This window comes from Echeneis naucrates, chromosome 8 (genome assembly GCF_900963305.1).
Source record: "Echeneis naucrates chromosome 8, fEcheNa1.1, whole genome shotgun sequence".
NCBI lineage: Eukaryota > Metazoa > Chordata > Actinopteri > Carangiformes > Echeneidae > Echeneis > Echeneis naucrates.
This window is the reverse complement of record NC_042518.1, coordinates 17,448,563-17,471,510: the sequence shown is the minus strand read 5'-3', so window position 1 is coordinate 17,471,510 and position 22,948 is coordinate 17,448,563. Positions and strand designations below refer to the sequence as shown.

The 22,948-nt window shown below is 38.9% G+C and overlaps 1 protein-coding gene across 1 annotated transcript in view; it reads left to right on the top strand.

Moving 5' to 3' along the window:
- LOC115047902 (carbonic anhydrase-related protein 10-like) overlaps positions 1-22,119 on the top strand; it is a 91,175-nt gene extending 69,056 nt beyond the window's left edge. Inside the window, exons 4-9 of the mRNA XM_029509121.1 lie at positions 7,868-8,053; positions 12,093-12,188; positions 12,513-12,585; positions 14,109-14,263; positions 15,771-15,945; positions 22,097-22,119. Coding sequence (XP_029364981.1) covers positions 7,868-8,053; positions 12,093-12,188; positions 12,513-12,585; positions 14,109-14,263; positions 15,771-15,945; positions 22,097-22,119 — 708 coding nt within the window. The remainder of the gene's footprint in view (positions 1-7,867; positions 8,054-12,092; positions 12,189-12,512; positions 12,586-14,108; positions 14,264-15,770; positions 15,946-22,096) is intronic.
- The last annotated feature ends 829 nt before the right edge of the window (positions 22,120-22,948 follow it).

The following is a 22,948-nucleotide window of genomic DNA, read 5'->3' as shown; positions in this document are numbered from 1 at the left end:
CACACTCAGCTGTAGGAGGTCAATATGCATTAAAACATTAAGTACATTTTAAGCCAACAGCAAACCAAGCAAAGAAATAACCATCTAAAATACAATATATAAAATAATACACCATAAAATATTCACAAAACATAAAACTTTAAACATGACGACACAATCGAACCCAATATTTTCAACATGCAACATATCTTTTTTGAACATAATTTACACAGTATTACCACTATAAATTATAGGGGGACATCTATAAGCAGACTGTTCTTTACTCTAGTCTAATATATAAATGAGTCATTGCAGGATGTCACACACACAGTGGTGAAAAAGAAGCAGTAAAAATCATTTTGAAGTGAGGATTAGCCTCAGAAGAGATGCAGCATTGTGTCTCTCCATCACGAGTGTGTATCCGGGATTGGCTGGAAATGATCATCCTCCAGCAGAATAAAGCTGCAGAATAGTAAGCAATGCATAGCTATCTGCTTGCATTCCTCTGTTGGGATAATTAAACTCACACAGGGATCGCCAGAGAGCTTGTCTCTAGTAGACACTAACAAAGCAGTGGAGTTAAATTAAAACTTTGGCCCCCATGTGTGCTCATTGGGGTTGCGTGCATTATGCAGTGGCCTATTACAGCACTCACCCAGGTAGGATTCGTCCCTTTTCCTCTTGAATATTTGCATTTCATTTACCTCACTGTTTCTCACTGGAGCAGAAGAGCTCTCTGCCTTATTTCTCTCAACCTCTACCCCTTTCCTGTCTTCCTAACAAGTCTCTCAACTTTCCTTTTCATCATATCTTTCTCTTTCCTCATTATTATTCTACTAATTCTGTTTTGCTTTCTCTCCCTCCTACTGGTAATTGTTTGACTGACTGAAATCAGTACCCATTTCTCTATCATTCAACACCCACTGTGAGATTTTTTTGGTGTGTTGGACAATTTGTAATTCTTTTTTTTTTTTTTTAGGACATTGCACTTAAAACAATAATAATTTGCTATCCTTTTTTTTTATGTTTTATGATGTACTATCAATTTCATACACTGGAGTTTAGGACCACAAAGTTGAACCAGATGTCACTCAAAATTTTAGCTGATCAAATTATAGATTTATAGTTTGTGTTGGACCCTCAACTTGAGTCTAAAAGTTGGTTAAGATAAAAGAGATTTTAAAAGTGAGAAAGTCAACCAATCTGCAACCTGAACAGCCATGCGCGTATTTGATATAAACCTGATGCTTTTCTGCTACTCTGTATTGAGAGTAGCAGACCTGGCTTTGTTGCCGTGGTTACCAGTGGTGGCTGGGGCTAAAACTTTTTTGTGAGGGGGCGCCATTTACCTTGGCATACATAGGGGGTGAAATGGTACACAGAAGTCACGGTTCGGTACAAGCTTGGTACAATGGGGGAAAAAAACGAAGATAGAAAATAACATTTTTGGTCCTTTTGTTTTCAAAAATGTGAGCATCCAACAATTGCTCATTGGTCATAACTTTAAGTGAAGCAATTCAGTTTTGCTGCCGTGAAAAAAGAAAACTGTATAAGGGGTGTAACATTTTAACAAGACCACTGTTCTTTTGGATTGTTGATTTTCTTTTTTTATTCCTGGTTTGGGTTCAGTTTGTTTTACACATTAGAAGGGAGGAAAACATGAACCTTTCCATTGTTCCATCTGCAATTTATATTATTTGCAAATATAACGTTCCTTCATTTCCTTCCTTATAATATCCAAAATATCAATTAAAAGAGAGCCTCAGGTCACATGCTTATCAAATGTTCGAGGGCTTATACTGGATTCTGTTTTACCGGTGTCCTTCACTTCAGGAAGTGAATAAAATAAAACCATTTTGCAAAAAAATAAATATTTAAACATTTAATTGCTATTGACAGTAACCCACAGACTGAAATAACACCATTTTTTAATCATTATTTGCATCTTACAGCATGTTTGTTTTTTTCTTTTGATTTTCATCTCTTGATTTGATGGAGGCGACGCCCGAGTGCCTTCCACTGACCAGCCGTCATTGATGGATTCTATAATAATGGTAATTGGCAATCTAACCCTAACCCTAAACATTAGACCATCTTTGTTGTTATCACAACCAAAACCATAACAATCATCATTACTAATGACACTTGATGTCTCCCGGCAACAAAATGGTCGTGATCATCTGGTATTGTATTTTTACAGGAGGACATTGCACAATATGTTGTTTTGTGTTATGTAAAGAAGGCAATAAAGTTGATTTGAAGATAAATCAGCTTGAAATTGTCAAGTTACCATCTTAATACAGTTATTAGAACATTAGAACAATAGAGCGTTAGAACATTTAATACTAGTGTACTGCTGGTCATATTTACCTAGAGTTTTACTCATCATACAATAGTCATGTCTTTGCTCACCTTTGTGTTGAGAAAACACAGACAAATTGTGTGATGATCGCAGGTTATCTCTTCGGGCAAAAAAAGTTTGTGGTTTCGTGGAGGCAGGTTGTTTCTGACCCAGTGGGAAAGGGGAGTACACAGAACATGAAGACATCGTGAGGGTTAATTCTGAGAATACAATCCAGAGATGTGATTAAGGTTTTTTGGACTCAGACATGGGCTGCACCTCTTTAAAGGAAAGCCTGTGTGACAAACTGCTGGTGTGGAATGTGACAGATTCTGTCTCTTTTAGACAAAGAGACTAATGGAAATATGTCAGTAAGCTCTATAATGGAATATAAGGGATGGGAAGGTTTCAGAGTTTGAACCAAGTCCGGGACTCAGTGTCATGCTGCCTGTGTAGCCGGAGCAATCAGCAGGCCCCGACTACCCTGCGTTGTGTTCTGGTGAGCAGAGAGACACTGGAAACGAGAGATGCTATCCAACTGGAATTTTGATTCCTGTAATAAAAATAATACAAAAAAAAAATTGCATTGTACATATACAGAAAAAAGACATGTCACCAAACAACATTATCAATTTTCCTCTCCCTCTTGCCACTCCGCTCTCTAGCTGGAGGTTTACTTGTGGTTCCTAGAGTCTCCAAGAGTAAATCTGGAGGCAGATCTTTCAGTTATCAGGCTCCTCTTCTATGGAACCAACTTCCAGCATCGGTCCGGTGGGAGGACTCTTTAGCAATTTTCAAGATCAGGCCCAAAAATATTTTGTATGACAGAGCTTATAGTTAAAAAGTTAAGGTCCATCTACTCTTTAGCTATGCTGCTGTAGGCCGAGGCTTCAGGGGGAAGGACTGAGCTTGCCCCCGTCCCCACTGTCCCCAAGTGCTTGCTCTTTGGGTGATCTGTTGGGTCTCTTTAAATAATTTCTGGTCTAGACCAGCTCTTCATGTAAAGTGTCTTGATGTAACTTTGTTATGATTTGACCGTGAAAATAAAATTGATACAAAATATCAAGCCAAAATAATTAAATAAGGTTACAAAACACATAATAGGAAGGATTCTGTTGAAATTAATAAAAGAAAAAAATTATAATAAACTCTATTTTAGACATGTCTGTCACTTGCAAGTCCCCCAAGGAAGAACAAAACTGAGAGAATTTGAGAAACCAAGGTTTAATAATTCTCTTGTCTTTCTTGGCTCTGTCCTGTCTCTTTTCGACTAACTCTCCTGTCTTGTCTCTCCCACCATACAATTGATTCCATTGTCTGACTGACAGAAAATAGACAGAGGCTCTGTAAAATTTGTTTCATTCTTGTTTGGTTTTTTCTACGATCACACATCAGACAGTTTTAACCTGTTTGAACTCAGTTACATTATGTATGCTAGATTTCATTTCCACAGTTGAGAACAGGGAACTCCCACATGCAATTACAAATCCCACCTACTGGGCAACAATCCTGCCATTCAAAGCGGTTTTGATACCTTGAGTTCTACGCTACTTATTTACAGGCAGAGCCACTATCCCTCTGGAAAAGCCTGGGTGGTTTAGAAATAAGTGTTAAACATAGCACACATCAGAAAATAACATTACCTCTGTTTATTTAGCTGTTCTGTGAGATGTCTCCTTGATATGCTTTCATCCAGTTTTGCTTCACAGTTGCTTCTGTTTATTTTGTGTGGCACCACTACTAAAGCATAACATCCCATTGAGGCACATGAACAACAACGTAAAAATCACAGAGGAACTTTCACAGCCTAATTTATGAAAAAAACACATAAAGCAAAGTAACATCTGCTCCCGACACACAACCCTTCAGGGGGACGGGTGTCTAAACTCTCAAAGGCTTGTTAATTTTAATTTTGACATTTTGATTTTAGCCAAAGCAACTATATAGAGATGATTCAAATATGACACCCACACAGTGATGAGTTCAGGTGATGATATTATATATATATAGATATATATATATATATATATCTATATATATATCACAGATATATATATATATATATATCTATATATATATAACAAATGTTCTATTTTGGAGCTCCCCCTGGATGTCTCAAGGGAGGAATCAAGCTTCACATTCTTTTCAGGGGAGCCAAGCTTCATTTAGCTCCCATGATAATAAGACAGAAATAGCCCTATTTATAATATTATATTACTTACTGAATCATAGAAGACAGTGATTTGTACAAGACATGTATATCAGCAGCCATCTTCTTCGAAGTGAAAGCTACCCATAATCCAAAGTAGTGAAAGTCTGAGAGCTCCAGAGGAAGAGTAAAGCGAATAGAAAGGGAACTGAGGCTCCATCAGAGCTGAAGTGGACCATAAAAAGAACTGAGGCCCCTTTTGTTTTGGTCATTTGTAAAACCACCTCAACACTACAAAGAAAGCAATCATCAGCTCTGGCTCAAAAATAATCTCCTTTCAAATTACATCGGAAAATTTATAGCTGAATATCTACTGGATTGTTTTAGATTGTCCACTTCGTAGTTGAATGCTTGCAGAAAATAGTAGAAATGAGGAGCAGTGAAGGTATTTGTAGCATTAAAATGTTGAATCTTACTGCACAGCAGCTGATAACAGAGACAATCAGGGTCACACAGTTAATCAGTAATACCCGTGATTTCTTCCTCATGTCGCTTTCACTGTCAGTAGTTGATTAAACACAATCAGGTTGGCAAAGTACTCAATTTTTGCAGCATTACCCTGAAGTTTGCAAACTAAAACAGGGTCAGCAGCAATTCCATGTTTGTCTGTTCTAGGATTTCACAAACGTCCTTATTTTCTACTACTCCTACATTTCTGATTATATGCCACTGACATCTCAACACATCTTTGTCTTTAACTGATGCTTTCAAGGGTTAGGGTTGGCCAGTGTTTAGCATTTGTATTAATTGACATATGTAATGGGGGCTCAAACAACAAAATTGTTAACTGTAATCAGTTAACGTAGCATTTGAAGCTGTATATATGTACATATATATATATATATATATATATATATATATATATTACATTTTAGTATTTATATATCTTAGTGTTTTTTGCTGACACTGGTTACACTCTTGTGGGTTTAGGATGAGAATATTAATGAAGCATTATTTTAACATACAGTGTATGATCGGAAAGTACTCTCCCTCAGTAACCTCTTTCTGATGTAGACAAGTTAAATCATTCGGTCATATTTAGATTTTAAATCCTTCACCTTTTTAAAATAATATTGTGCTTTTCTTTAAGGATTATCCTGTGAATAGATTCCAGGCTGATGAGTAATGGTTTAATTTAATACAACTCAAGCACTGGCACGAGTGTTTTCTCCTCATTTATTATACAAACAGCAGTAATGAATATGTGAACACCGCGAATGTCATACAAAATGCATGATGAATATGGTTTGCAAGTGGGTAACGAGCATTAATAGTTTATGTGTTGCCAGGGGCGTTGGGAGGAAATGACAAGATATGAGGCACATGAGCAACAGGAAAAGCTAATTTATTCCATACAAATACAATCACTTTATTCATCCTGCATAGTAAAGGTGGAGGAATTTGCTCTGTGCTGCAGGACAAAGCAAGGTGCAAGGACAAGAACATCTAAGTGAATTCAATGCAAATGGAAGTTAGAGTCAAATGAGCAATACATCTAAACTGGGTAGAAAAACAGGGGTTCCTCAACGGCTGTACCATCCATCGTTTTCTGAAGGACTGTTGTTAGGCCTGCAAGTAATGCATGCGATGAATTAATCTGAGTTTGGTTTGCACCATAAAGCAATTTCTCTGTTCTGGCTTCACCATCAAGCAAATTTTAGAAAGTATCCCAGCTAATATGCAGCATGATCTACTCAGTGCTCCTAAAGTGATATTAGTTTCCTGCTGTATTTATTGCTTCAGTGTAATTTTGAATTACAACTGTATGCTAAGTGTTCTGAGGAGACATGATGACGCGCTAAATCAATTGCTTTAACGTACCACCCTCTCTCATTGCCTGTGTAAATATAGATAATGACACCAGGAAGTCATTTCCTTTTCTACAAGTACATTTGCTAATGTTTCATGTGCAATTATTGTGCAAACTGAACTGTAATAAACACCAGTTACCTCAACTATAAATGGTCAGTTGGTGTGTTGATTCAACAGTAAATGTTACAGCTGCAAGAAATGTTTAGCACTGTTGCCCCACAATAAGAAGGTTGCTGGTTCGGTTCCAGCTTGGGGCCTTTATGTGCGGAGTTTCCATGTTCTCCCCGTGCCTGCGTGGGTTTCCTCCCACCGTCCAAAGACATCATGTTTGGGTTGACTCTAAATTGTCCGTCGGTGTGAGTGAGTGGTTGTTGGTCTCTGTCTGTCTCTGTGTGTTGGCCCTGTGATAGACTGGTGACCTGTCCGGGGAGAACCCCGCCCCTTGCCCAGTATGAGCTGGGATTGGTTTCCCCCGTGGAAACAGATAAGCGGTAGAAGAGAAAAGAATTAAATTGTGTGTGAATTTTTGAGTCTGACATATGAGGTTTGTGAATTCTCATGTAAAATTTTTATACGTTATTTTTTTAAGCGTAATAACGGAATAATTCTCATTTCACTGCTTAGTGCTCAAGCCCTAAATAATTTAAACGTTCAGTGAGGTGCCGTTATTTAACAATACTGTGGGGGTTCCTACACTGAATAAAACTACAAATGCAATACTTTTATCAGTTGGAATTAAAAATGTAAGATTTTTGGCAAGTACGCAGAGGGAATATGTCTGCATGTTAGTGAGCCCTTCTCCACTGAGATCATCCATCCACCAGACACGAGTTATCACACAGAATAATAATAGCAATGTGACCCTGAGCTGGTCACAGTGAGAGCCTGCTTTATAGGGTGGAGTTTTATTTTGGAAAAAACGCTGTGAACTACAAGACGGTGCAGTGTGCCAGTGTGGGCACAATTGTGTGATTGAGTGTGACACACCTCCTTTGTGCAGACTCGATCAGACTGGTGATTGTTGCCTGTGAATTAAAAAAAAAGACTTCTCTTGTATGGCTGTTTTAAATTCCTGAGTATTGTCAGACGCTGGATCACACTATCACACACAGAGATCCAGAGAGTTTTAGTGTTAACTTTTTTTTTTTTTTTTTGAGTCCAGATGCTGCGGTCCAGTTTCTACAACCAAACAGCTGTTACACAACTGAGCAGATTCAACAAGTGCTCTGCTCAGGATGTTTCTTCAGAAGGAATCAGGCTCCTCATGCATAATTATCTGAACTGAGGCTTTTTGAAAATAAGGACTTGAGACTCAACTTGGACTCATCTGATGTAAGATTTGACATAAGTAAGATGAGACTGGACCTGAGACTTGAAACCAGTGAAGTCTGACCCAGTAAATTCCTGCAGCAATAAGAATTAAATAATCTCAGCTGTCCACATCTAATATTTAACCGGAAGAGGAAAGGAGACAAAGCAGAAATTACAGCCATGATATATTTAATCCCCCTTTGTCTTTTTTGTAGATGGGCGGCACCATGTACAACACAGGGAAGCACGTGTCCCTTCGACCTGACAAAGCCCACCTGGTGAACATCTCTGGGGGCCCACTAGACTACAGCTACCGGCTGGAAGAAGTCCGCCTCCACTTTGGGAGTGAGGACTCCCAGGGCTCAGAGCACCTCCTCAATGGCCAGGGTTTTCCTGGAGAGGTGAACGACAACACACCAAAACCAAAACAAACCAACTGGTTATATCGTTTAGAGACTGCAGACAGACCAAGTGGATTATTATAAATTGATATAATCAAGCACAGGGGAATGCACATACACAAAGACACACAGCACTTCAAGTTATTCTGAAACAATCATCTCTCATTAAGAAACACATTAACAACACAATTTTGACACAAACATTTGTTTGGCAAAGCTCATTTCATTTTGCATCATAAAGCAAATCAAACTTGCTTGACAAAAATGGAAAAAATCATTTTTTGTCGCTGTGGATCGTGAGACTGTTCAGAGATTTCCTGAGCTTTTCAGGGATCACAACTCTACATTTGTTTTGCTAATCCAATGTCTCGAGAGACACTGCAGGGATGTTACAAAGGAGTTTTAAAACTACAGATGCTTCACCCTCTTGCTATGCAAATTATGTTTGTGTGAAGGTTGGTGAAAATCAACCCTGGTACAAAAAGGGGAAGCGAGGCAGAGGTACAAAATCCAGTAAGGCAAGGGGTTTAATACACAGGTGAAACAAATAGGTCATCAACTATGGCAGGCAAAAGGACCAAGAGGGGAAGTAAAACTCTCGACAACAGACAAGACTTTCAAAATAAAACAGTGTGCAGGAAGTGTGCAAGACAACATAAAATACAGATTCAGTCAGTTTGTGGCTCTACATCTGTTAGAAGAAAAATAATCAATTGAATAATAATTGAATAATTATTGATTCAAAAATCTAATGGAAAATCTAATGGAATGGAACTAGGACTTCTCCAGCTCATTGATGAAGATAAGTTGATGGTGCCTGGGCATCCTAAAGCTCAAATGAAGGTTGTAATCTATTTGTGCAACAGTTGGCTATTGAGTTCTCTTTGTCTGAAGCTAGAAGTCCTGCTTCCTCCTACAGTTCCAAAAAACAGCTCAGCCACTTCAAGATTTGATGTGCGTTATTGTCATTTCTGTTATATTTAACCAGTCTGCTCTGACTCTCCACACTGATGATATTGATGAATATTTTGGCTGTGCTCAGCTTTGATTGAGATGGTGCAGATAGCGAACCAATCCAAACCATGGCCATTCCTTTATTTCTACTTTTTATTATTATTATTTTATAATTTTTTATTATTATTATTATGCAGTGCTGTTGACAGCTAAAGAACCATAGATTTTCAGCTATCCATCCATCCATCCCATTCACAAAAGAGTTTTAGTTCTTATTCATCAGTGTTGTTTGGGTTAATATATGATTATGTAGGAAGCCAGATCTTTGTTCTAAACTGACACAATTGGGGGAAAGATAGAAAAGATTCAGTTTTCTTATTATTTGTGCTGCTGCATTCACTTTCATTTCCTGTCCACAAAGTAAAACCTGCCTTGCAACAACACCACAGTTCACACACAGTTATGAGTCAATGGTGCAAATATGTCTTTTTAAATCAATTGTGTTATTGTCCCAGTGGTCACTGCAGCAAACCCTTTTGCTCAGAGAGCCTCTAACTCTGAAATAAAAGAAATGATAGAATAATATGAATAAAATACAGCTAATTATCAATTGATCAAGCACCATCCCAAAATTTCCCTTAAGGTCAGCATATCACCCAAAATTGTTTTACTGTTTGTATTCATCCATCAGGCTTGTAAGTGGATTTAAACCAAGGGTATTTTTATCATGAGTGCTAACCACTGTGAGTAGCTTTAATTTTTTTTCCAACCAAATTCAAAGTGAAATAACTAAAGCACAGCTGAGGCTTGAAGCTCAAATAAAAAAAAAAGAAGCACTTCAAAAAGATAGGCCAGTGAGGCGAAAAAAAAAAACTATTCAAAGCATTGCAATAGCAATTCAGCCTTATACAGGCAGCTGAAGAAGATTTTTCAGCAAAGCAAACAAATGTCTGAAAACAAAGAACTGTGCAACACAACAACTGCAGTGATGGAAAAATATTAAAGCCATCCTCACAGTCTTTATAATGAAAAGCTTCTGACCAAATTCAGCTCCTACTTAACCGGCCAATCAGTCTCCACATTCCACAGTGAAGTCACCTTTTCATCCAGGCTTGGTTATTCCCAACTGCTACGCTCCTCTGGCAGGCCTTCCTTGTCATCTTACACATGGTTTGCAGCAGCGCATCTTGTCCTTATTCAGCCCAAAAGGAGACTACTGGACTACTGGCCTACAATGGCCAGTATTCCAGTACAAGTCAGTAACGCTGTCCTCAGAACAACCTCTGGGCCTGCACCATCTACTTGCACTCAGTCATTCAGCCTCATTCCTCTTCTCAGCCTGGCATCACCATCCTTGCAAACAACACTATCTTTAGTTCAAACTCTTCTGGTCTGTGCTTTCCTTATGGTGGAGCTACCAAATGTTACCGGAGCAGAGGTGATATTCACTGCGTAGTTTCATTTTACATAATCTCTGCTCATTTTAGATAGATTTTGTATTTAATATTCACAGCATAGATCATGGTCTCCCACTACACTGAACCGATGGCCCTCGCTTGTAAATCACTTTGGATAAAAGCATCTACTGAATGGATAAATGTAAACATAAATGCAGAGGTGGCAAAGGTACTCATTCTGTACTTAAGTAGAAGTACAGATACATGCGTAAGAAAAATACTCTGATAAAAGGAAAAGTACTGATTCAACTCCTTTACTCAAGTAAAAGTAAGAAAATACGGACTCTGAAATTTCCTTTCAAAGTAAAAGTAAAAAGTAAAAATGATTGTTTCCGTTAATGAAACACAATACATCCTTTGATAATTTCTGCTACAGTACAAGTTCTCGGTTCCCTCTCTACCGTCTCCTCACTCACTAGACTTCTTCCCGCCATTACACCCCCCCTCTCTAGTTCGTCAAGTCTTTTACCGTTTTTTTTTTTTCCGCACTATAAGACGCACTTAAAATCCTCACTTTTTCTCAAAAATCGGCAGTGCGCCTTATGTATGAATTCTTGTTGTGCTTACTGACCTCGAGCCAATTTTATGGGGTACGCTGCCCTCAAAAATCTGTCAAAAATTTTTAGTGAGACTTTGGTAAGTGACGAAGCCACTTGATGTCGGCGCATTTCCAGCTGACACAGGGAAGTTGTATTAACGTTGGTCCTTGGTTGGATATGGGCTGCAAACAGACAACGTTAGATAACTAATAACGTAGTGCTGGCAACCAACCACCATCCAACATTTAGTCAGTGGTACCCTACAATAATTAGACGTCCAGCCAACGTAAGGTTTTTAACGTAAACCCAATTTTCAAATCCATATCAGGAATTTGATGGATTTGTGGAAGACGAATGATTTAAAACAGTGTATTTTTCTTCATTTGTCACAACTGAACAATATTCGCAGTTATCGTCAATGAGATGAATAAAGTTCGACTTACCCGATTTCGCTTTATATATGTTTTATCATGCGCCTTATAACCTGGTGCGCCTTATGGCCCAAACCCTAACCCGTCATCTGTGGAGGTTGTTTTTTTATTTTTTTAAAAAGAGCAACGAGCCTGTTTTTACAATGTAAGGAGTAGAAAGTACACATTTTTCTGTATAAATGTACAGCGTGAAGGAGTAAATGTAAAAAGTCATCAGAAAAATAAATACTCAAGTAAAGTACAGATACCAGGAAAATCTACAGCATAGTAACGAAGTATTTGTACTTCGTTATTTGTATGCGTTATTTGTGTGCATAAATGTAGTAGTTATGACAGATACTTAGGTATCCAAAGTTTCTATTTTAAATTGCATTCATCGCTCTTCTATTATCTACAAACTACACTACTAAACAATTATTTATGGTTAAAATCAGCATATGAATGTACACATTTTTATGGTTGATATGCAAAAACAACCCACTTGGAAAAAGCAGAAAAAGACTTTTATTCATTTTTTTTGTTAGTTTTGTAAGTCTGAAAAAACACTCATCACATTGTATCTTAATCTTCAAAAAAAGCCGCTACATTCCTTATTTTCATATTCGTGGAGCTGTCCTTGCTTACCTTGTAATGCTCTCTGTTACTGTTTCTGCTTTAGGTCCAGCTTATCCATTACAACCAGGATCTGTACGCCAACTTCAGTGAGGCAGCTAAGAGTCCTCATGGTATCGCTGTGGTCTCCATATTCATAAAGGTCAGTCCGTCCCTCCAGGAGGAATGTAGGGACCAAATACTGATATATCAATAAAAGAGATGATTTGATTAATTCAATCAGTGCACAGCCATAGTGAGAGCAGTGTGTGTGGCTTTCTTCTAGTTTCATTGGGTCCGAAGACTGAAAGGTATCCTATTGGACCTAACAGGTTTTATTGTTAGGCATTCAGATATTATGGCTCAGGTTAGCATAAGGCTCAAAGGAATGAATTATGTGATGTGTGTGTGTGGGTGTGTGTGTGCATGTTACAAAATGGTTTGTGATGAATACTGTAATGTCTCCTCTGTCTTTGTCATCTCTCAGCTCTCTGAAAACTCCAACACCTTCCTCAACCGTATGCTCAATAGGGACACAATCACGAGAATAAACTACAAACGTAAGATTTGCGCACTCACATGCACACACATATCCCCTGCCTGTGACAGGCTGATTGTGTTTTGAACATTTACAGGCTCTCTCTCTGTTTCTTGGGGTAAATGAGATTTGTCAAAATGATAAACTGCCTTTGCAGTTTACTTTGTGGTATGAGATGATTATAAAGCACTGCACTTAAGTCTCGTTGTCACACAGTCACACTGACTGTTGAAGTGCTCAACTTAAGGTTGCTGAATCTGAATTTCTATTTTCTTGAAACTTTGACTCGCTGAATAAAATCACTTTCATGAATTTTAACAAAAAGGCAAAACTTCAGCTCGTAGCAAGAAATGTGTTCACGATTTAGATCCTCTTGCACTCGAAGATGAATTGAATCGTTGGATTGCAGGATTCTCGGTTTATTGTAAGTTTCGCTGCAGAAATGATTTTGTAAGATTTCCATTCTGCATTTTCAGTGTACATTTTTTTTCCCCACTTTTTAGTAAACTCAATGAGCAACCCAACATGGCTCTACAAGTGCACCCTTGAGAGCTTATATGTGGGAATAATAACAAAGCCCATTATTGTCTAGTTAGTGCTAAATATCAAGTAGCCCAAACTGGGGCTTGATACTTGGGTAATTATTTATTGCTGGGGTGGTTCTGAATATTTTTTTTGATAAAATCCATCCAAATTTTTTCACTCATAATCACAAAAATCAACATTACCATGAAACAAAAGAAGAAGTCTGAGGATATTGTGCATAGAAATCCTCTGAGAACCATGAATATATGAAATAAATGTCATGGAAACTCACACAGAAGAGTTACAGCACAGACTGTGACTGGCAGACCAGCTGGCAGACCAACTGAAACTTAATGTGATCATATCTTCTTTCTCATCTAGATAGTTATTACTTTTTGCAGCTTTGTTGCAGTAATATGACACAGATACGAATATGCACACAGAGACAAAGAGGCAGAGCATTTTCTGGCACATGCGTTGCCAAAATCTGTTGTGCAACCTCCGTTGTGAAGAAGTATGAGCCTCTGGAGCTTTCCCTTCTGTTAATGGAGCTAAATATAGCAATGCTACACTGCAACCCTCAACTACCCCAAACAGTATCTTGTTTTTGTCACTGAGGAGAACTTTAGAGTGCCTTATATTAATCACCAGGAGACACCAATTTTAACCAAGAAATAAGAAACACCCCCGAAGATGGAACAGGTCGGCCAGTAGGAAGCAGCTACTGGCCACAATTGTGTAGTAAGTCCCCTTGATGTGATTGTTTGTGAAGTTGCCTGATTAATAGAAGAACACAGACGTTGCTTTTTCTCAGGCAGGCAAATAATACCTATTAATTGGAGAAAGCAATACATTTACAGGGTTCTACATCAACCAGACACACAGAGGCTCACACACGGGCAGAATTCATGTCGTATTTTTTCAGAGCACTCTCTTTTTGTTGGCGTGAACACAATGTTTTCCCCGCAACTCACTGTAATGCTTCAAAATGGGAACACTCTCTTCTTTTCTTCTCTTTAGACGACGCATTCCTATTGATGGGCCTGAATATAGCCGACCTTTACCCTGACACCACACGTTACATCACCTACGAAGGCTCTATTACCATCCCTCCCTGCTATGAGACGTCCACGTGGATTCTTATCAACAAACCGGTCTACGTGACGCAGATGCAGGTATACGTGAGCACAGGATACAGAAATGCGACATGGGAAAAATAATGTCTGAGGCGGAAACTTAATTTTTAGATGCTTTGCCTGCACAAAGCACTTAGAATTGCAAATTATGGCCTTGTAACCTATGACTGAAAGCATTTGCTTTTTCCTGAGTGCTTTGGATGAACAAGGTATCGTAAAGTAATGAAATACACAATGCATACACCAGCTGCTTCTACTTTATCTGTACAGAGGCTGTACAGATGTCCTCTTCTTTCACCTGTGTCTTTAAACCACCGATGTAACAGATTTTATGAGTGATGTAAAAACATCATCACCTGCAGGCAGTCACAGTGGCAGCCATACATCTAAATATTATGTTGTAGCCGGGTGACCAAAGATCTCCTTTGTGCCGTAAACAGCAGCTGGATAGATCAGATTCAAACCTGTTTTTCTTTACTCAGGAAGCTCACCATCAAAGTGCAGAACAATGCAATCTAGCATAGCACTCACCTGCAATGTAATCAACTCCCGTGTACCATCTGCCATTTACTCACATTATTTACTTCCTGCTGTCACTCACCTCTCTCTCTCTAATCATCTTCTCCTTTGTGTTCCCTTCCCTTGTTTTGTTTTGCACTCTTTTTACCAGAGGAAACCAAATTTAGTTTAGATGAGACGGTGGAGGTGAGGAATTAGGGCTGGATCTGACCTGCTCGAATGCATAACGTTCTAATACATCAGAATCAGAATTTCTTTATTCACCGAATGTACAACGTACACAGGAATTTGTCCCGGTGTAACAGCGCCATATGAAATTTAGAAACGAGAAAAAATATTTATAAGAACAAAAAAAGACAAACAATACATAACTTGCTTTCTGCTGTACTGAAGAAGTCTTGACACTAGACAGTTAAACCATAAAGTCATTAGGAAAATGTTTACTGAGTTAATAAATCAATCAAATCCAAAAAATTTTTATAACCAGTCCCTGATGTTAATTTGATGGAATGCAGATTCAAGGCTCTTCAGCGTTGACTTCACGTCTCAAAACACCTTTGAAAATTAGTCTATGGTTGAAAAAAAAATAACAAGAAAAGAGTTTCTGGGATTACTCTTGGGGATGGGATACATTGTTGACTAGAGTGAAATCTGAACAGGTAATACCTCGGAATCCGCCAGGAGGAGATCAAAAAAGTACCTGCTGACCTTTCTCTAAAGTTAGCATCTTTCGCTCATACTTGTATTTTGTTTTCCACTGCAATCTGGACCTGGTTGAAGTGATTTCCTGATGACACCATGCACATGTGAATGATATTGGAAAAATGAATGTCCAAATTTTGCTCTGATAAATGGATTAAATTCAGATCATTTCAGAGTGATTGTGACTTCTTTAATCTAATGGTACTAATGTTAAGTGGTGATTAACGGTCGGTCATAAAATGGTGATTGAAACTAAACTGAGCTGAACTGAACTGTGTCTCACTCTCCACAGGTTCTCCTTTAACCCTCCACTTGTCCTCCACAGATGCACTCCCTGCGTCTCCTCAGCCAGAATGAGCCATACAAGATCTTCATGAGCATGAGCGACAACACCCGGCCCACCCAGCCTCTGTTGCAGCGCTGCATCCGAACCAATATCAACTTCAGTAAGCAGGGCCGCGACTGCCCCAACAACCGCGCCCTCCGCCCACAGTACAGAGGTAATATGGAGGATGGAGGGGAAGGGGGAGTGGGCAGTAAGGGATCTTCTAAAAAATAAAATGCATCCTGCAAAATGCTGTTCGGGCATGAATACTAAACATGCAGTGCAACTGAGTCATTGCGGAAATAAAAACCATGAAAATTACATTGATGTGATAGGAATCCATCAATATTACTATGACACAGTGAGTTATAGATGAAAATGGTGTCCATGGATTCACTGGATCTTGGTGGAAAGGCCACCCTGATCGCAGCCCATGTGGATATTAATTTTCCCTTGATCAGCTAACAGGATTTTTTGGTTTAATCAAAGCAATCCATCTGCTTTACAGCAACTCTTCAGTACTGCATCCAAATGTATACAGACACCAGGTAAAACTAGCCAAGCTCATTTTGTGAAAAGCTTGTTGATATTTCTCAGAATATATTTTTTCTCCATAAAATCATTTTAACTGAAAATGCATATGCAAAGTTTTCCCTTTATTTGTCTCTTGTTTAGCCCATTTAGGATTTTTATAGAATTTTCACTAGCTTGTTTGAAACCTGGAGCAACCTTGAAAGGGTTAACTCTAACATTCAATGCCATGAGTTGACAAACTCCAAAGAATAAAGAGTGTAAGTGGATTCAGTTCGCATGGCATGTCGTTTTTGGGATCACTTGGATGCTGACATGCTGTTGAAACTGTTGAGACAGAATTGTTGCTTTACAAATCCTGTTAAATTAATTTGAGAATCAAGTAGATAACTGACCCTCTTCAGCTGGGGCCTTTTCATTAATAGTTAAAGTTAATAGTGTTGACACAAAATTAAAAACCAACCATTGCAGAAATAGAAACTATCTCCTTATGTATTTAAGTTACTAAACACCATCTGCAGTGATGTCAAACTGTGAGAAATTGCGGGAAATGAGCAGAGACTTGACATTTAATGGTGCCTTTCATTGCCACCACATGGCAGGAGGGACACATTAATTAAAGTAAAGCAAATGTGATGATTAACCACAAGAAATTTAGTGGCAAAACACAAGTTTAACTATCTGCTTGAAATATATTTGTTTGGATTCTTCAAAAGAAGAGACAATTTGTCTTTTTATAGTTTGGAGTCATTAAAGGTCTGAAGAACAGGTTCAAATTCGTTGAGTGTCACTGATAGGTTCTTTTCACTTTGTCACCCTCGTCATCATTAAAGCTGCATGGAGCAGCGAGTAAAGGTTGACTGAGCTGGTCAACCTGGCTCGTTTTCTGCTGGGTGTTGAGACTCCCCTTGAAGTAAAAGAAGGGTGAGACATGTTTGAAAATAATACACACAGTGGAAACAGTAAGTGAACTCTTGAATTTAAAAACTGGTTGAATCCTCTTTTGGCATCAAACTTATCAAACTGGCTCTTCCTGCTCATTAAACTCAAGGAAGCTTGGCTCATTCTTTGGACCATGAGCTGCTTCATTTCAAATATATTCTGAAGGTATCTGTTTCATTGGCATAAGACAAGAAGCAACATTCAGACCATATCAACACAACCTCTTGGTTTTTATTTCGGTTGCCCTCCCTCCCAAAAAGATGACACTCACAAAAAACAGGTGAAACAGGCTTGTGACCCGTCCACCACAGTGCTGTCCACAACAGAACCACTGTGGCTACACTGAGAGAAAGGGTGAACAGCAGCTCGAAAGGTTTTAGAGCTGGAAAAAAAAAACAAATTCCTATTGAAATGATTCAGATAGAGGTGCCAACACTTTTACAGGAGCACCCTGAGGTGCTGACCTGGCAAAGGTGCTACTCAGACAGTTGAGCACAGAGGAGCTCAGTGTAAGTTGAACATTGTACCGCAATGTGGTCCAAACCACCTACGAATGTGCTCTGAGTGATGGGATCTCAAATGCAGTGCATTCACAGAGCTGTCCACTTGTGATGAGATCACTTTAGATGGATATTGTTGAAACAAAAGTGCTGTCTGAACATCTGAGATCCTGCACAGAAACCGGCACAGAATCAGGTACGAGCTTGAGGATGACAAACTCACACATTCACAGAGTGAGAGATAGTTTATATAATATTATATAACTATATAATGTCCGTGCAACACACTCCCACACTGCGTGGGTATAAATATTTTGTCTGTAGAAGTGAAATCAGGTATGTGTAAGTGAGCGAACTGAATTAAAGACAAGCTCACACTCACACACACAAACATGGAAATGTTGAGTGTAGGAGTCTTCATATCCTTCAGGAAAAACCCATTTTCCAGCCTCCTTTGTGAAATGTGAATATCTTTGTCAATGATCTGCTCTCCACAACATCCATGGTTTTCATGGCCCCTGCATCCTTTTGATAATGGATCGTTACAAAACAGAGCAACAACAGAAGTTCCTCTATTCAAAGTCAAGGAACACAGAGGACAAGGAGACACAGAATTTTGGAAAGTCATTCTTGGACTTAATGAAAAAGAGAGAAGGAAGACTGAGAGGCGAGAGCAGACAGAGAGCAAACACATCGTGTGCAGTCCCGGAGAACATTTGTAGAAATAATATATGGGCTTAATTAAAGCAGAGCAGGACCACACATTGAAAAAGTGTTGCGTTTTATCCTAGGATCTGGCTACAATCACAGTATCATGGTGACTCCAGCGGTGCAGTGGGTCGTCCACTAATCATTTGGTGATACGATAACGCCTCCAATCTGTCTTCGGGCAAATATTGAACCCCAGGTTGTTCTCAGTGTATCACTAGCGTATTGGGCAAATTTTGCTTGTAGTTTAAAGAACTTTTAGTGGTTCATAAAACTAGAAAAGTATTATTTACATGCAGTTTAATGGCCCTGTATAGCGTCTGATATAGTTGTTGTAGGCAGCACTAAAGACAGATACAAACATATAATAAAGCCACACACACATAGTGGTGATAAATAAGTTCAAGAGTTCACCATATATTAAACTGGATTAATAATATTCCGCCTATAATAATAATAATTTCACATTAATAACAATGCAAATCAAAATATGAACGGCAGTACAATGCATCAAATGTGAATAATATTCTACGTGGTCTTTAAAGTACAATGAACTAATAAAATATAAGCAGCATGGGGGTGGTTTAATTAAATAATTTAATGTGTGAAGTGACAGTAATGACGGGATCTTATTGTATCAAGGCCCTTTTAAATGTAAAAATTGATTCACAGATCTGCAGATAGAAGTTCTACCAAAACAAAACAAAACAAAAAAAAAAAAACAGGGGATAAGGGCTGACATGACCGTATGGCTTTAGACATCAGATAATCTTCCCATTATTCTGTTATTGTTATATTCTTTTGTTTGAAAACCTGACAAGTAACTCTCAGCAAAATGTGGCAGCCAAAGATGGGACCAGGCAAACTTCCCAAACTGCTGCTGCTTACTCTGGGACATTGTCTCACACTGTGGCAGATATATTAGTGGACTAGCTATCCTGATTGGAAAGCAAGTGCTTAATGGTCACTCATCTTAATTTAACTAAATCGGTTTTTGTTTGTGAAACAACAGATGCAACAGATGTGACTGGTTTCTTTCTCCAACGAAAGGGTTAGGGTTGAGATAAAGTCAATGCTTACCACAGCAGCCCAGGGTCGAATCCAGCCCCGGCCCTTTGCTGCATGAAATACTTCAACCTTGATGTTTCTGTTATTGTCTCGCTGTCTGGATTACATTTAAGACAAAACACTGATTCCAAAAAATAACCCCCCCCCCACCCCTCCGAAAAAATAAACAAACAACATTACAAAACAAAAACGTCCTGCTTTTAGAGAAAATTAGACCCACGTGCAGCTGAATCTTTAGGTCATTGTAACCTGGTCAAGCCAAGTGGAGACATTTACACATACTTTTCAGCAAGCATCAAATTTCAAAGGGATCAGAGTTCTGCTCATATTATCCAGGGAGAGTAAAGTCAGACAGCCTGAATCATTACCAAAGATAACAGCTCAGTGAACATAGCCATAGAAAGGCTGCTCAATAAGCTGTGGCCTGCTTCAGTGGGGGTACATTTCCAGTATATTGTGTGACTGTAGTGCACAGCTACAGGTCTGGATTCGAAAGCGCTTCAAGCATTAAGATAAACTATGGAGCAGTTATTAGCTATATTTGCTGTTCATATACACTAATATACTCTAGCAGGCATTATGACATCCTCTGTATCAGTGATGAGGGAGGATAATGAGGTAAAGACTTTGCTCTTACAGACTGTGTTGAAGGAGAAAGAAGATGCACAGACAGACTTGCTGGCGATGAAAGAATCCCTGGTTCTACGCAAATTCTGTTGAAAGCTTTATTTGATCACGGTGCAAACATGACAGCAAATAACAAGCTGACTGTGAACATGCACATATGCTCCCTGGCAGAGTGGAAGAAAATGCCAACCAATTATCCTAGACAGCGTTTGGAATCCAAAAAAAGATGAAGAAATTCGAAGAGATTGAATTGAACTGAATGATTGAACTTCTGATTTCAAAACTTCAGCAACTAGTCAGAGTTTGTCTTATTGTTATTAATAAATTCAGAAAAAAAGCACAAAATGATGATAGAAAGAGAATGACTAGGGGGTAAGACGTATTTCTGTCTATAAATGCTCAGAAATTGAAAGGTAGTGAAGGAGAAAGGTGCTTGGTGCATCAAGGGAAGTGTGCTTACAGCATAGGTCTATTGCAACAAGACCACTTGATGGTTCAAGGCAAGTCTGAGTAAGCTTGGACTACTAACTTTCACAAGAAGGGAGGTTTTAAACCTCATGGGGTTTTTATCTGGGACCAGTAATGGTTTTGTCGGGTAGGAGGTTGATTTCTGGTTTTAAAAGACAGTAGGAGCTAATACAGGAGAAATATGGTCAGCTGTGCCAGTTCCTGTCAGCATTGTTGATCAGCTAGAGGCTTCACACAGTTATTGGCACGTCCTGACAAGGAATTGGTTCTGGAAAAGGTGTACAGCTATTTTTAAAGTTTTGAGTGTTCCCTGAGCACAGTGACACCAACCATTGCATGCCCTTTTTTTTTTTTTTTAGTCATACACCCACAGTCAGTAACTTGACTATGGAAATTCAGGGAGGTGACCAAGAAACCAGCGCTCACTTTAACAGAACTTCAAAAACCTGCCATAGGGATAACCACTGAAGCAGCACTCCATTAATTAGGCCTTTATGGGCAGTGGATAGTGGATTGTCAGAGGCGACTCTGTGTAAAAGGCACATGATAGCAGCCCCGGATTTTGTCAAATGGCTCTTGGCACACTTTGAAAGCAGAGGATAAGGAAAACTAGCTCCTTTGGCCAAAACACTGAACATTCTGTCTGGCAAACACAAGGTACTGCTCATCACCTGGGTAATAACATCCATGTGGTGAAGCATGGAGATGGCAGCATCATGTCATAGGGGTACTCCTCAAAAACAGGAATTCAGGATTGAGTGAAAGATTAAATCGGCCAAATGAAATCCTTTACAAGATGAAAATGTCCTTGAGTGTCCCAGCCAGCCCAGACAGAAACCCCATAGAACACCTGTGGAGATCTGCCAGGAATAACAGGATAAATTGCCCAAATCCAATGTGTGCAAAGCTTGTAGAGACTAACCTGAAAGTTTAAGTAATAAATGAAAGATCAATATGTTCTAAAAACTTAGTTTGGCTTGTTATTATGGGTTATTGACTGTACATTGGTGGGTCATCTGCTATTTTCACCTATGTCAAATGAAACCACAATGAAGTGTAGCTATAGCCAGTAAAGTTTTTCTCTGAATGCACACAGTGCAGACTTTTGAAAAAGGATGTCATATCCTGAAACTCTGTGTTGTCTTCTGGCAGTGTTGTCTCATCATTTCCTGTTTTATTTTGAAATGGCTGTTTATTTCGTACCAGCTATTTTCCTCGAAGAGTGATTTTGAGTTGAACTTGTAAATAAACTTTTCTTAATTTGCTGCTTTGTCTCACAAGTCACGCATTTGGGTTCAGATTCGTACCGTTCTGGTTCAAAGTTTTTGTCCTTTTCTTCTCTATCTTTGCCTCTTATCTTTTCTCAGGGAAACAACTTATTTTTTACTTTGTCTTTCTGTATTGAACTTCTGAAACCTGAGCCAACACTTCATTCAGCTTCTCCGGATTAATTCTATACTAATTCTCTCTTGTCTTCGTCAGTGAACCAGTGGCTCCTAAAGTAGGAGACAAGGAGACATCGAGCTGCTGCACGACAGGAGGACAGGCAAGAAGCATTTGAGTTTATTTCACACTGCCGATCTAAGTTGAGCTGAATGTATGAGAGCTGGATTGAGCCTGCTGTTGAGCTGAGAGACAACTCGGATGGCAACATGAAAAGACTGATCTAAGCTCAACTGTTGAAACTTCTATTTGCTGTGTTTGCCTCCTGCGCACCCAGAAACCGAAGCACAGCTCATTCAGCCCAGCACAGTGAGAGAATCAGAGTCTGAGTCCGCAGTGTGACATAGACCATGAGGACTCTGATGTCTACATGGTATTGTTTTTGTTTGTGTGAACTCACAAGGACTGGTGGTGTAAAGACTTAATCATTTTCAGCTTTAGCTGGTAATGAGATGGATGGATGTTATCTTAAGACTACAGTACCTGCAGTTTGGCCGTGATCATCACCTCTTCCCATTTAAATCCTTACTGCAGGGCAATAATGAGAACAAGCATCATCCAAATGGAGGGATTTCCACTGACAGTTTCACTCTGTTGATCGACAGCACAACACACAACTGTGTGAAGTTACAATATAATATCTGACAAATAAAGATCTTATGGTTCTGGTATAAAATACAAGATAATAAGTAAAATGTGTGAATTTTAGATTATATAACTACTGAGTGAGGAAGATGCAAAGTCAGAAACATTTTAAGCCCTGAACAGATGGAGTCACTGGGAGGGAAGGTCGCTCATTTTGCATGATTTTACTGTTTGACTCCTGTCTGCAAAGGCAATAGCTAACAGACACAACAAAAATAGTCAGTCGAGGTTTCCAAACCCTAAATT